The 13,196-nt window shown below is 43.9% G+C and overlaps 1 protein-coding gene across 6 annotated transcripts in view; it reads left to right on the forward strand.

The window, feature by feature from the left end:
* The window catches only part of Dock3 (dedicator of cytokinesis 3), a 455,655-nt gene that overhangs the window by 414,631 nt on the left and 27,828 nt on the right, over positions 1-13,196 (forward strand). For all 6 annotated transcript variants that reach the window (XM_045136510.1, XM_045136514.1, XM_045136511.1 and 3 more), the window contains 2 exons: positions 11,393-11,534; positions 12,932-13,098. In XM_045136510.1, the coding sequence (XP_044992445.1) occupies positions 11,393-11,534; positions 12,932-13,098 (309 nt within the window). The remainder of the gene's footprint in view (positions 1-11,392; positions 11,535-12,931; positions 13,099-13,196) is intronic.

Consider the following 13,196-nt stretch of genomic DNA (forward strand, 5'->3'; position numbering starts at 1 on the left):
AGAAATCACCCAACCAAGAGCAGCTTGTGGGAAAAAGAGGTTTATTTTGGCTTACAGTCTTGAGAGGAAGCTCCACGTTGGCAAGGGAAAACAATTGCAAGAGCAGAGGATGGGCATCATCCCTTGGCCAACAATAGCAACAGGGGAGTGTGCCAAGCACTGGCTTAAGGAAACTGGCTATAACACCCATAAGTCTGCTCCCAACAATACACTCCCTCCAGGATGCATTAATCCCCAAATCTCCATCAGCTTGGAACCTAGCATTCAGAACACATAAGTTTATGGGGGACACCTGAATCAAACCACCACAGGAAGAAAGGGAAGAACAGGCACATCAGAGCCTCTAGCTACTGCAAACTCCAGACACATGTGCCACTCTGTGCATCTGGCTTTATGTGGGTACTGGGAAATCGAACCTGGGCCATCAAGCTTTGTAGCAAGCACTTTAACCACTGAACCATCTCTCCAACCAGAATTTAATCTTTGTTTACACATCACTATATGATACAAAATTCCACATAGAAATAAGACCCATTCATAGGACAGGCTTCATATATGTAGTTTTGAACTATTCACATACAGCTGCATTATAAAAGATACCACAGTGAGCCGGGCGTGGTGGCGCACACCTTTAATCCCAGCAATCGGAGGCAGAGGTAGGAGGATCGCCATGAGTTCAAAGCCAACCTGAGACTACAGTTAATTCCAGGTCAGCCTGGACCACAGTGAGACCCTACCTCGAAAAACCAAAATAAATAAATAAATAAAGATACCACAGTGACAAACCACATTTAAAACCACACAGCTATAATCCCAGTACTTGGGGTATAGAGGCTGGAGGATCATGAGTTTAAGTCCAACCTGGGCTACATAGTAAAACATTGTCTCTCAATAAAAACCTTTTTCTGTTAGTAGGGAAACAGTGAGACAACCATATTGTGACTGGGGAAATAGCACCGTCAGACATGTGTTTGCAAGCAAGCACAAGGACCTGAGTTCAATCCCCAGAACCCACATAAAAAAGTCAGGCACAGGCTGGAGAAGATGGCTTAGCAGTTAAGGCATTTGCCTGCAAAGCTAAAGGACCCTGGTTTGATTTCCCAGTACCCACATAAGCCAGATGCACTAGGATGCGCATGCATCTGGAGTTTGTTTGCAGTGGCTGGAGGCCCTGGCGCTCCCATTCTCTCTCTCTCTCTCTCTCTCTCTCTCTCGCTCTCGCTCTCGCTCTCTCTCTCTCTCTTTCTCTCTCTCTCTCCCCCCCTCTTTCCCTCTCTCTCTCAAATAAAATATATTTTTTAAAAGTCAGGCATGAAGCCAGGTATGGTGGTGCATGCCTTTAATCCCAGCAGAGTACTCAGGAGGCAGAAGTAGGAGGATCGCTGTGAGTTCGAGGCCAGTAGTTCCAGGCTAGCCTGGGCTAAAGTGAAACCCTAGTTCAAAAAAAAAGTCAGGCATGGTGGCACATGCTCATAATCTCAGCACGAGACAGGCAGATCCTTAAAGACTTGCTAGATAGCTAGTCTAACCTAATTAAGCAAGTTCTGGGCCAGTGAAAAACCCTATTTCACAAAAGACAGGCTGGGAAGATAGCTTAGTTGGTAAACTGTTTGATTTGCAAGCATGAGAACCTAAGTTCAGTCCTAGTGCCCATGTAGAAATAATACTGAGGGCTAGGTAGATGACTGGGCAGTTAAAGGTGCTTGCTTGTAATGCCTGTTGGCCTGGGTTCAATTCCCCAAACATCCCCAGGCATTTATTTGCAGAAGCAAAAGGCCCTGGCATGCGTGTGGACACAGGTGCAATGTGCACATGCATGCATACAGATGCATAGACACACACACAAATAAATAATTTTTAAAAATCAGAATTTTTTTTTAAAATCCTGGGTGTGGTGGTGCATGCCTTTAATCCCAGCACTCGGGAGGCAGAGGTAGGAGGATTACCCTGAGTTCAAGAGCACCCTGACACTACATAATGAATTCCAGGTCAGTCTGGACTAGAGTGAGACCCTACCTTGAAACCCCTCCCCCCCAAAAAAAAGCTGGGCATAGTGGCATGGATCTTCAGTCCCAGTGTTTGGGAGACAGAGATGATCAGATCCTGGAGCTTGCCAGCCAGTTAGTCCAGTTTGATGGGCAAATTCCAGGCCAGTGAGAGACCCTGTCTCAAAAAGAGATAGGTGGTATACCTGAGGAATAATACCCAGGGTTGTTCTCTGGCCTCTACACACACACACACACACGCGTGCAAAAAAATTGGTGCCTAAGCTGGGCGTGGTGGCGCACGCCTTTAATCCTAGCACTCAGGAGGCAGAGGTAGGAGGATCGCCGTAAGTTCAAGGCCACCCTGAGACTACATAGTGAATTCCAGGTCAGCTTTGACTAGAGTGAGACCCTACCTCAAAAAAATAAAAAAATTGGTGCCTAAAGAACACCACCCAAGGTTGTCAAATGGCCTCCTAACACACAAACATACACATGTACCCATATGAACATACATATGCATACATATGCACAAAGAGAGAGAGAGAGAGAGAGAGAAACCATATTGTACATAACAACAACTTAATACCTTGGCCATATACTCTAAACGTTAAAGTCTCAGGCATAGGTATAGCTTTCACAAGTCATTCTGGCACATACTTCTTATTAAATGAATACGTGCACACAGACTTATTGTATCATACATTTGTAGAGCTTCCATTTTATACAAGCCTCCACATACTCTGCAGTCATTATACTAAAAGTTTCTCAGTAGGCTGGAAGATAATTAAAATGGCATCAGAATAACCAGAATAATTTTGGTATCTTCACAGTTAAGAAATCCCTCAGTGGTTCTATTGTGCCACAATGAATGAGGTATGCAATCTTTGCAGCTTTTCCACAACTTGTATAGTAAGTCACGCCTATATGATGTCTTTTTGTCATAAAGCCTGCCTTAGAGAAAATGCCAATGAGGAGTGGGACTAATTCACTATTTATAACCTCTTGTTTCTAGTGCTGACAGCCAGCTGTAATGCTTGACATTGTCCCTATAGTTTCCTTCAGGATATTAGTTTGGGGTTAGCAGCCTGGGAAATAAGGTAAATGCTTAGGTATCTATCACACTTCAGTCTGTTCATCTGTTCCAGTGACATTATTCTCTATGGCTTTTAGCATGGGAGTTACAGTAGGAAATTCAGTAGGTTCTAGAAGCTTTACAAGTTGGGGCCCAACAGCCATTTTATTGTTTGTTTGGACTATCAGTAAGGTAGGAAACTACTCAGCAAGCATATGCTGCTAACACTTTTGAATCTGCATGATGTAGAAGATAAACTAAAAGTAGAAAGAATGTACCCCATGGGGGTGCAGGACTCTTTTGTTTGTTTTTTGAGGTAGGGTCTCACTCTGGCCCAGGCTGACCTGGAACTATATAGCCTCCAAGTGGCCTCGAACTCATGGCAACCTTCCTAACCTCTGCCTCCTGAATGCTGGGATTAAAGATGGCACCACCATGCCCGGCTCGGTGCAGGATTCTTGATGTGACAGAGGTTTGAATGTGTCCAGGTAAGACTATACAAGGGTTAAAGATAATATATGAGGAATTTCCAAAAACTTAAAAGTGGGTCAACTGTGCCATACCTGATAACCAAGACTGTGAAAACCAAACCTACAATGTTTCTGAGAGCCTATACGGATTGTTCACTAATGTGGCATAGTGAGATGCCTACATAAATGACTGGTAGGATAGCACTAGCCTTGGTCTGTTCTGATGTACCAGAAACAGTGCTAACATCCAAGCAGATTCAAGTCAAGTGAGACTACAATCAATTCTGCCCAAGAAAGACACAAATATTTACATCAACCCAGCCTGCATAATGTTGTCACTGGATTTTTCCCTCTAGAAAGCAATCTTCCACCAGCTTCAGTAGCAAGGAGCTGGCTTTCCAAGTTGCTGTTGTTTATGCCTTTGACAATATCATCAACTGACTTAATTCACAGTGCCCTGGTTGTTGCTGTTTTCCTGCAGTGGAAAAATAGCATCATCAGGAAACATTTCTCCTTCACAGCATCTGGTCATCCTTGGCTTTCTCACCTCCACATTAACTTCGATTCAGTGCCAGACCATTTTGGTGCTGTCTTTTCCCTTGTTTTTGAATTTGTTGAAATAGGCAGCTGGTGAATTAGCTTTTTCACTGGTAAGTGTGAGAATGGGAAATGGGGTTATGGCTTCCACGGGAGATGAAGCAGAACTCAAACTACATAGTGCAACCCTCAGACCATACAGCCCAGAGGTCGGGTGCCCTTCTTAACTATGTAGCACAAACCATGGAGTGCAGAAGAGGCATACTGGACTTGTCGCTATATCCTGTTGAGATGTATTATTCTCAGGTGACTTAAATAAAGCTTCCCTTATGAATGAACCCTGAAGCTGCAACTGAGATCTAAGACTAGCTCCAGTTAACCCCAGGGCCAGTATTTTACTAAGGTTTAACACCCACAAATCTCAGCCAGCAGGTGGGAAAGGCCACAAGACCCCTTTGAGATGTTTAGGATCTCGTCTTACTATGAAAATTGCTTCAGTCGATGAGTAATAATGTGTTTGAACATGAGTATACTGGCTCCATGGAGCGAGGGCCCAGTCTGCTGACAACAGGGTCCAAGATAACCACATTTCACATGTAAACCAGGTCAGCTTGGACTTTTCCAAGGAAGTAATCATTCTAGGCTAAAAAGACAAATGATCCTTGTGGGACCAGGAAATACCAGGAAACAACAAGCTCATGTTACCTAATAGTTGTAATCTCTAGAAAGGCTTCAACTCTGTTCTAGAAAGGGGCTTTCTTAGGACCTGGTCCCTCTTCTTCTGTAGTCACCTCCTACCTTAGGCATTTCAAGTGTGGCGATATGTTACTCCCATAATCAAAGGTCCTGTAACAGGATGATGTGTTGGTGCATGCTTGCAATCCCAGCACTTGGGATTCTGAGGCTGGAGGATCTCAAGTTCAAGGCCAGCCTGGGCTACATAGTTAGCTCCAGGCCAATCTAGTCTGAGAATAAGAGACAAGATTGAGGCTTCCACAAGAGTGAGATACTATCTTAAAAAGAAATAAAGCCAGGCACGCTGGCATACACCTTCAATCCCAGGATTTGGGAGGCAGAGGTCGGAGGAGCACCATGAACTTGAAGCTACCCTGAGACTACATAGTGAATTCAGGGTCAGCCTGAGCTAGGGAAAGACCCTTTGGAAGGCTGACGTAGGACAATTGCTAGGGTTAGAAACTAGGCTGGGATACAAAGAGAATTCTAGGTCAACTTGAGCTACAGTGAAACATGCCTCAACAAAAGAAGTTGGCGTGGTAGCACACGCCTTTAATCCCAGCACTCAGGAGGCGGAGGTAGGAGGGTCACTGTGAGTTCAAGGCCAGCCTGAGACTAATTTCAGGTTAACCTGGGCTAGATCAAGAATCAAAAGTTCAGGGTCATGTTTAGTTAGGGTTTTTTTTTTTTTTTTTTTTTTTTTTAGAGACAGAGACAGGGAGAGAGAGAGAAACAATAGGCATGCTAGGGCCTCAAACCACTGCAGATGAACTGCAGATGCTGCGCCATAATGTGCATCTGGTTTATATGGGTACTGGAGAATCTAACCTAGGTCCTTAGGCTTCACAAGTAACCCCTTTAACTGCTAAACAATCCCTCCAGATCCTATTTAGTTATTTTTTATTTGTTTTTTTTAAATATTTTATTTATTTGATAGACAGATGGAGAGAGCAAGAGAGAATGGGTGTGCCAGGGCCTCTAGCAACTGCAAACAAACTCCAGACACATGTGCCCCCTTGTGCATCTGGCTAATGTGGGTCCTGGGGAATCGAACCTGGGATCTTTGGCTTTGCAAGAAAATGCCTTAACTGCTAAGCAATCCCTCCAGCCCCCTATTTATTCATGTTTTAATTTTATTTTTTATATTTTGAATTTTCGAGGTAGGGTCTCACTGTAGCCCAGGCTGACCTGGAATTTACTGTGCAGTCTCTGGCTGGCCTTGCACAGCAGTCTTCCTACCTCAGCCTCCCAAGTGCTGGGATTAAAGGTGTGTTGCCACCACACCTGGCAAGGTCATCTTTGGCTACATAATCAGTTAAGACCAACCTGGACTACATTAAACTCTGTCTCCAAAGAAAAGAAGGGAAGGGAGAAGAGAGGAGAGGAAAAAGGGGAGAGGGAATGGAAAGGAGATGACAAGATGAAGAGGCTGAGGAAGGAAAAGATGAGTCTCAAGCACATGGTAGAGTTTAGACGCCTTACCCATTATTTCTTTACCTAGGCCTTTATCGAAGATCAAAATTACACCAGATCTACTCCCCTAAGATCTTCAGCACATTCCCACCGCTCTTCTTCTCCTGGTCCTTCACTCATACAGCCCTGCACCTACTTCCAGTTTGCTTTCCTTGATGTTCCAAGTAGTTTCATTAAGTCTTACCCTGTAATTTTTGCCTTTAATTTTGATACCTCTTTATTATTTAACAATAAAAAGATTATGTTTGGGGCTGGAGAGATGGCTTTGTGGTGAAGGCACTTGCCTGCAAAGCCTAAGGACCCAGATTTTATTCCCCAGTACCTATGTAAGCCATATACACAAGGTGGCACATGCATCTGGAATCTATTTGCAGTGGCTAGAGGCCCTGGTTTGCCCATTCTTTCTCTATCTGCCCTTTCCCCTCTCAAATAAATAATTTTTTTAATTTAAAAGCTTATATTGTATCATCTGTCTCCAAATGATCTCTTGTTATGCAGCAAGTACAGTTCTTTCTTTTTTTTATTTTTTTATTTTTTCGAGGTAGGGTCTCACTCTGGTCCAGGCTGACCTGGAATTAACTCTGCAGTCTCAGGGTGGCCTTGAACTCATGGCGATCCTCCTACCTCTGCCTCCCAACTGCTGGGATTAAAGGCATGCGCCACCACGCCCGGCCTCAAGTACAGTTCTTTTATTCGTACATGATTTCAGTAGTTGGTTCCTGACTGCAAAGGCAATCTCGTTTAATTCTGGCCATGAGAGCTGCTTTGAATTATAGGTATGTGTGTTACCCCCCCATGTGATGATTTGAATCAGATATCCCCCATAAACTCATGTGTTCTGAATGTTTGGTCCCCAGCTAGTGGCAAATTGAGACATGGAAACTTGCTAAAGGAAGTGTGTTGTGGGAGACCTTGTAGCCAGTCATCTCCCCCAACTCTGCTGCTGCTGTTTTCCACCTGCTATGGCAAAGAGGTGATGTCTAGCATATACTTATGCCATGCTTTCCCTGCCACCATGAAGCTTCCTCTTGAGACTGTTTGCCAAAATAAAACCTTTCCTCTCATCAGCTGCTTTTGACTGGGTGCTCTGTCCCAACAATGAGACGGTAGCTGCAACACCTGAAATGAGTGCTGTGGGGCTGTTCAACACAATTGTAATTATGCCTTTTTGTGAATGACAGTTGGAGTCCCAATATCCTTTAGAAAATTAGTGTAATAGTTTAAATATTTGTTTTCTAAAACTGATACTGTTTAGTGAATAGCCTGATGGGACCTTCTTTTCTCAAACAAGTAACTGTTAAACCAGGAAAAGAAAGAAAGGACAGGGAAATCTGACAAGGGAGAAAAGAGAATAGAGGAAAATGGAAGGAGAGAAATTGTACAGAAATTAGAAACAGCTGGATGTGGTGACACATGCCTTTAATCCCAGCACTTGGGAGGCAGAGGTAGGAGGATTGCTTTCAGTTCGAGGCCAGCCTGAGACTACATAGTGAATTCCAGGTCAGCCTGAGGTAGAGCAAGACCATACCTTGGAAAACCAAAAGAAAAGATAGAAACAAAGAGCATCTCCAGAAAGTTCTGTGACAAACTATTGACTTTGGACTGTACTATAACTTGAGTCTTTTTCATTTTATCTTTGCAAATGATAAAATGCAAATGACACCTAATGATCATGTTATTCCCAACCACAATTTTTACCTATATTTGTGCTTGCAAGTAGCATTCTGAATGTTCAAATATAATTTCAAATGCTCCAATAATGGGAGAAGACTAACAAAGGATGTTAGATGATGTCACCTGTCAATCCATTCCCATTCACATATAGACAGCAGTATCTGCAAGCTCATTCATGCATACAGGTTGCTTCCTTCCTTCCTTCTGCTGCTCAGTTCATCTGTGGCAAATGGAACAAGACTCAGTGGAGGAAGCTGTTTGCCTTGCACATGTCGTGAAGTGCAAAGTAGTAGACCTAGCTTCTGTGGGAATGCTAGCATGTATGCCCAAACGGATGTGAAACCAGCAGCCAACCTCAAGGTTAGCACTGTGTGCCTTTTCTGTTACTGGGCCTTCCCCGTAAGGTGGAGCTACTCCCTCATCACCCTGAACACAGAAGCCATCTATTTCTTCAGCTCACTCAGCTTGGCTTCTCAGAACCATCTGCCTTCCTCACCTCACAAATGTGATTATCTACTAATCTGCAAGGAGACAGGAAAACATCCAGCCCTCTTTTGGGGGAATTCCTATAACTCTTCATTTGATCTATGAACAAATGCTAGTAAGGAATTAATATATGCAAGTAAATATCCAGTTCCCCCTGGTATAGTTGGCCATCTACATCCACAAGTTCTACACCTGCATATCCAATCACCCATGAAGGAAGGGTCCTTTTGAAAACATGCACTTGTGCTGAATAGGTACAGACTTTAATTCTTGTCATTATTCCCAAAGTAATACGACATTATGACTATTTTGAAGCGTTTAGTAAGTATTTTAAGTAATTTGAAGATCTTAAGTATACAGGAGAATGCACATGAGTTATATATGAAAATATTATACCATTTCATGTAAGAGACTTACACAGCTATAAACTTTTATGTCTACAGAGGTATTCTTAAACCTTTCCCCTATGAAAACTAAGGGACAACTATATTGCCTTTCCCAGATCCATCTACTAAGCAAGAGACTTGGAAAAGTCTGTCCTTTGACTAGTGTCCAGACTTCTCCTTCTGACCTTAACACCCATCCTGTTATTAATCTTCCATTCTGATTCACCCAGACATGTGGCCCAACCTTCTCTGAGTTTTCCCATAATGATAGGTTGAGGTCCTCCAAGACCTGGCCTGTCAGCCCTGACTCAGGAAGTATATGGCTGGCTGCCCTATGGAGCTAGTTCCTCCCTCTCATCTGCCCTTCTCCTGTTTTCTCCCTCTCCCTGATACACCAAGAGAAGCTACTAGTGCCTGACAATACTTGTTGAATTGGATCTGATGAGGCAGCTAAATGGACACTGTCACTGGTGGGTTTCATAAGGACTTCTATCTATACATGGCCAGCTGTGAGGTAGACAGAGATCAGCAGTGTTTGGGGGTATCTTGTCCACAAAGAGATTTTCAGCTTACAAAGAGAAAAACTGATATCTAACCCAACTGTAACATAGCATAAGTTGTTTAGAAATGTGCTCACACCTTTAATCCCAGCACTCAGCAGGCATAAGTAGTAGGATCACTGTGAGTTCAAGGTCACCCTGAGACAACATAGTGAATTCCAAGAAAAAAAAAAAAGGAATGTACAGTTGAGCCCAGCGTAGTGGCACACATCTTTAATCCCAGCACTTGGGAGGCAGAGGTAGGAGGATCACCGTGAATTCGAAGCCAGCCTGAGACTACATAATGACTTCCAGTCAGCCTAGACTAGAACAAGACCCTACCTTGGAAAACCAAAATAAGCCGGGCATGGTGGCACATGCCTTTAATCCTAGCACTCAGGAGGCAGAGGTATAGGAGGATCACCGTGAGTTTGAAGCCACCCTGAGACTTCATAGTGAATTCAGGTCAGACTGGGTTAAAGTGAGACCCTACCTCAAAAAAGAAAAAAAAAGGGGGGAGGAGGATACTTAATAGGTTGATATTGTATATATGTAATTACAATGATTGAGATGGGGAGGTAATATGATGGAGAATGGAATTTCAAATTGGAAAGTGTGGGGTGGAGAGGGAGGGCATTACCATGAGATATATTTTATAATCATGGAAAATGTTAATAAAAATTAAAAATAAATAAACAGAAGAAAGAAAGAAGCCAGGCTTGGTGGTGCATGCCTTTAATTCCAGTACTTGGGAGGCAAAGGTAGGAGGCCATCCTGAGACTAATAGTGAATTGCAGGTCATCCTGAGCTAGAGTGAGACCCTACCTCAAAAAACCAAAGAAAGGGCTGGAGAGATGGCTTAGCGGTTAAGCACTTGCCTGTGAAGCCTAAGGACCCCGGTTCGAGGCTCGGTTCCCCAGGTCCCACGTTAGCCAGATGCACAAAGGGGCGCACGCGTCTGGAGTTCGTTTGCAGAGGCTGGAAGCCCTGGCGCGCCCATTCTCTCTCTCTCCCTCTATCTGTCTTTCTCTCTGTGTCTGTCGCTCTCAAATAAATAAATAAATAAATAATTTAAAAAAAAAAACAAAGAAAAAAATGTACAGGTGAGCCTGATGTGGTGGCACCTTTAATCTCAATACTCGGGAGGCAGAGGTAGGAGAATGGATGTGAGTTCGAGTCCACCCTGAGACTTCATAGTGAATTCTAGTGAATGAGACTCTACCTCAAAAAAGCAATATATATATATATTATATATATAAAGAAGAAATGTACACTTGTAATTAAGCAAGACATAGTGATGTATGTCTGTAATTCTAACCCTCAGGAGGATGAAGGAAGAGGATCATTTCTAGTTTGAAACCAATCTGATCTACAGAGTGGAATGGGGTATTGATTTGTTCTGCTAACATGTTTACAAAGAAATTTACTACCAAAGAAGTTTGTGAATGGCTAGACTATTTCTCCTAGTTGACAAAAGTGTTATTTCAAAAACTCACACACCTGGTCACCACGTATTTAGTTATTTGGCAGCACCCATAGAAGTCACTATTTGATACACTGCTGCTAGTCTCCTCTGTCCTGCCACCAGTTCTACACGCATCCCTTCTCATCTATGCCTTTTCTGCCTTGACTGTTGCTTGAGTTGTTACTATACCCAAAGATTGCTTGTTCCAGCTCCTTTCTAGCAAAGTATCCCCAAGTGGGCCTTTCAGAATGTTTTTAAAAACATGGCTTTTTCTCGTCCCCTCCCCTACCTTGCTCCCCTTCCTAGTTAAGGTATTCCCATCATCATCCAAGCTCCCTGCTGCCTGAACCCTATTCCCAGGGCTGTCACACCACAGTACAATTTTCACTTCATCTGTCTCTCTCTTTTCAACTGTCATTTCTCTTAGGACAGGGACTGAATGCTATGACATGCGCCTGCCCCGGGGCCTAGTACAGAGGAAGAACCTAGGATAAGTTAACTACTGACTCCCATGTGGATATGGGAGGTACAAGTAAGGCATAGAGTGTACTCTCATGTTTTTGGCAGAACAAAGAATACGTGTGTCGTGGCCATGACTACGAGAGGCTGGAGGCCTTCCAGCAAAGGATGCTCAGCGAGTTTCCACAGGCTGTTGCTATGCAGCATCCCAACCATCCTGATGATGCCATCCTACAGTGTGATGCTCAGTGTATCTTTTGACATTTGGTGGAGGGAGGAGGGTTAGGATCCTAGGAGGTGAGTCCTACCCAGGCAGCTGCCCCTCTCCCATATGGTTGGCTGTCTACCCTTGGGATATTCATAGTCCTAAAGCTGAGTATTTCCTCACCACTGAACCCACACTAAGGCCCTGGGGCTTCAGAAAAGGTAGTTGCATGTCCTTAGCCATGGGTATCCTCGTGAATGGTTGTGAGCAGGGATGGTTCAGGGACTGTTTCTCAGCTGGCTGTGCATCTCCCTGTACTATGTGGGGCCAGCTTAGGTCAGGACGATGATGTCCCTGCCAGGGTTCTTGTCACATCTGTGCTGTGGCCTTTCCCTCTCCTAAAAGTCAGTATACCCAATATTTGTCAGAAGGACTGGAGCAGACTTCCAGGGAGGAGGAAGAGATGGAAAATGCCTATGGTTTGGTGGCATTTGAAACTCTCATTGCAAACATTGGCCTGTCCCTCACTACCTACCTTATACAGTTTCCTTGGAGACCACATGATAGTCACTGTGTCTGTGGCAAAGTTGTTCTAGAGAGGGCAAAGCAGACCACCATCTGTGTCCTCCCCACACACACTCCAGATAACATTTTACTGAAAGGTTGTGCAGGGTGTGCTGGTGTACACCTTTAATCCCAGCACTCAGAAGGCAGGCAGAGGTAGGAGTCTTGCAGTGAGTTCAAGGCCACCCTGAGACTTCATAGTGAATTCCAGGTCAGCCTAGGCTAGAGCCAGACCCTACCTCAAAAAGCCAAAAGAAAAATAAAAGAAAAAAGAAAAAAAGAAAAGGCGGTTTTGAGTGGCCCATGTGGCACAGACCTGTAATCCTATCTGCTTGAGAAGCTAAGAAAGAAGGATCACAAATTCAAGAACTCTCTATGCTACAGAGTCAGTTTAAGGCCAACTTGGGCAACTTAGTGAGAGACCTTTTCTCAAAATACAAAAAGGGCTGGGGTGGTTGGACACATACCTCACATGACCAAGCCCTGAATTCAAACCTCAGTACTAAAAGAAATGGTTGTTTTATATAAATACAGTTTACTTACTATGAGCAAGCCAAGGCACTCCTATGGGATGGTTACTGTGTTCTCCTGATTGTTTTCTTCCTCTTTCTTAAAGGGGCAGCAGAGAACACTTACCATCTCACCTTGGCTGAGTGCTCATGAGACTCACTGCCTGAGCAAGGAAGCACATTAAAACAGAAGCACATAGAAATTCACCTAATTGTACTTAGATCTGATCTGCACCTCAGGATACTGCTGTCTCCACCATTGCCAGTAGAGGACAGGCTACATATAGTGTGCATTTGAAGATGACTGGGGACTACCATTCAGGTCTTTCTCTTTGCCAAGTCTAGATTTCTCCTTCACTTCATACCCAGATTTACAGATCTATGCAGTGACGCCAATTCCAGATTATGTGGATGTTCTGCAGATGGATAGAGTACCTGATCGTGTCAAAAGCTTCTATCGTGTCAACAATGTGAGAAAGTTCCGGTACGACAGGCCTTTTCACAAAGGGCCCAAGGACAAGGAGAATGAATTCAAGGTGAACAAATGCAGGAAAGAAAGGGCAATACTCATTGCAAAACTGGGGACAAGCCAGACCTGGGGAAACCCACTTTCTTGGGACTCATCATCACTGTT

Source organism: Jaculus jaculus, chromosome 17, assembly GCF_020740685.1.
Source record: "Jaculus jaculus isolate mJacJac1 chromosome 17, mJacJac1.mat.Y.cur, whole genome shotgun sequence".
NCBI classification, from domain to species: Eukaryota; Metazoa; Chordata; class Mammalia; order Rodentia; family Dipodidae; genus Jaculus; species Jaculus jaculus.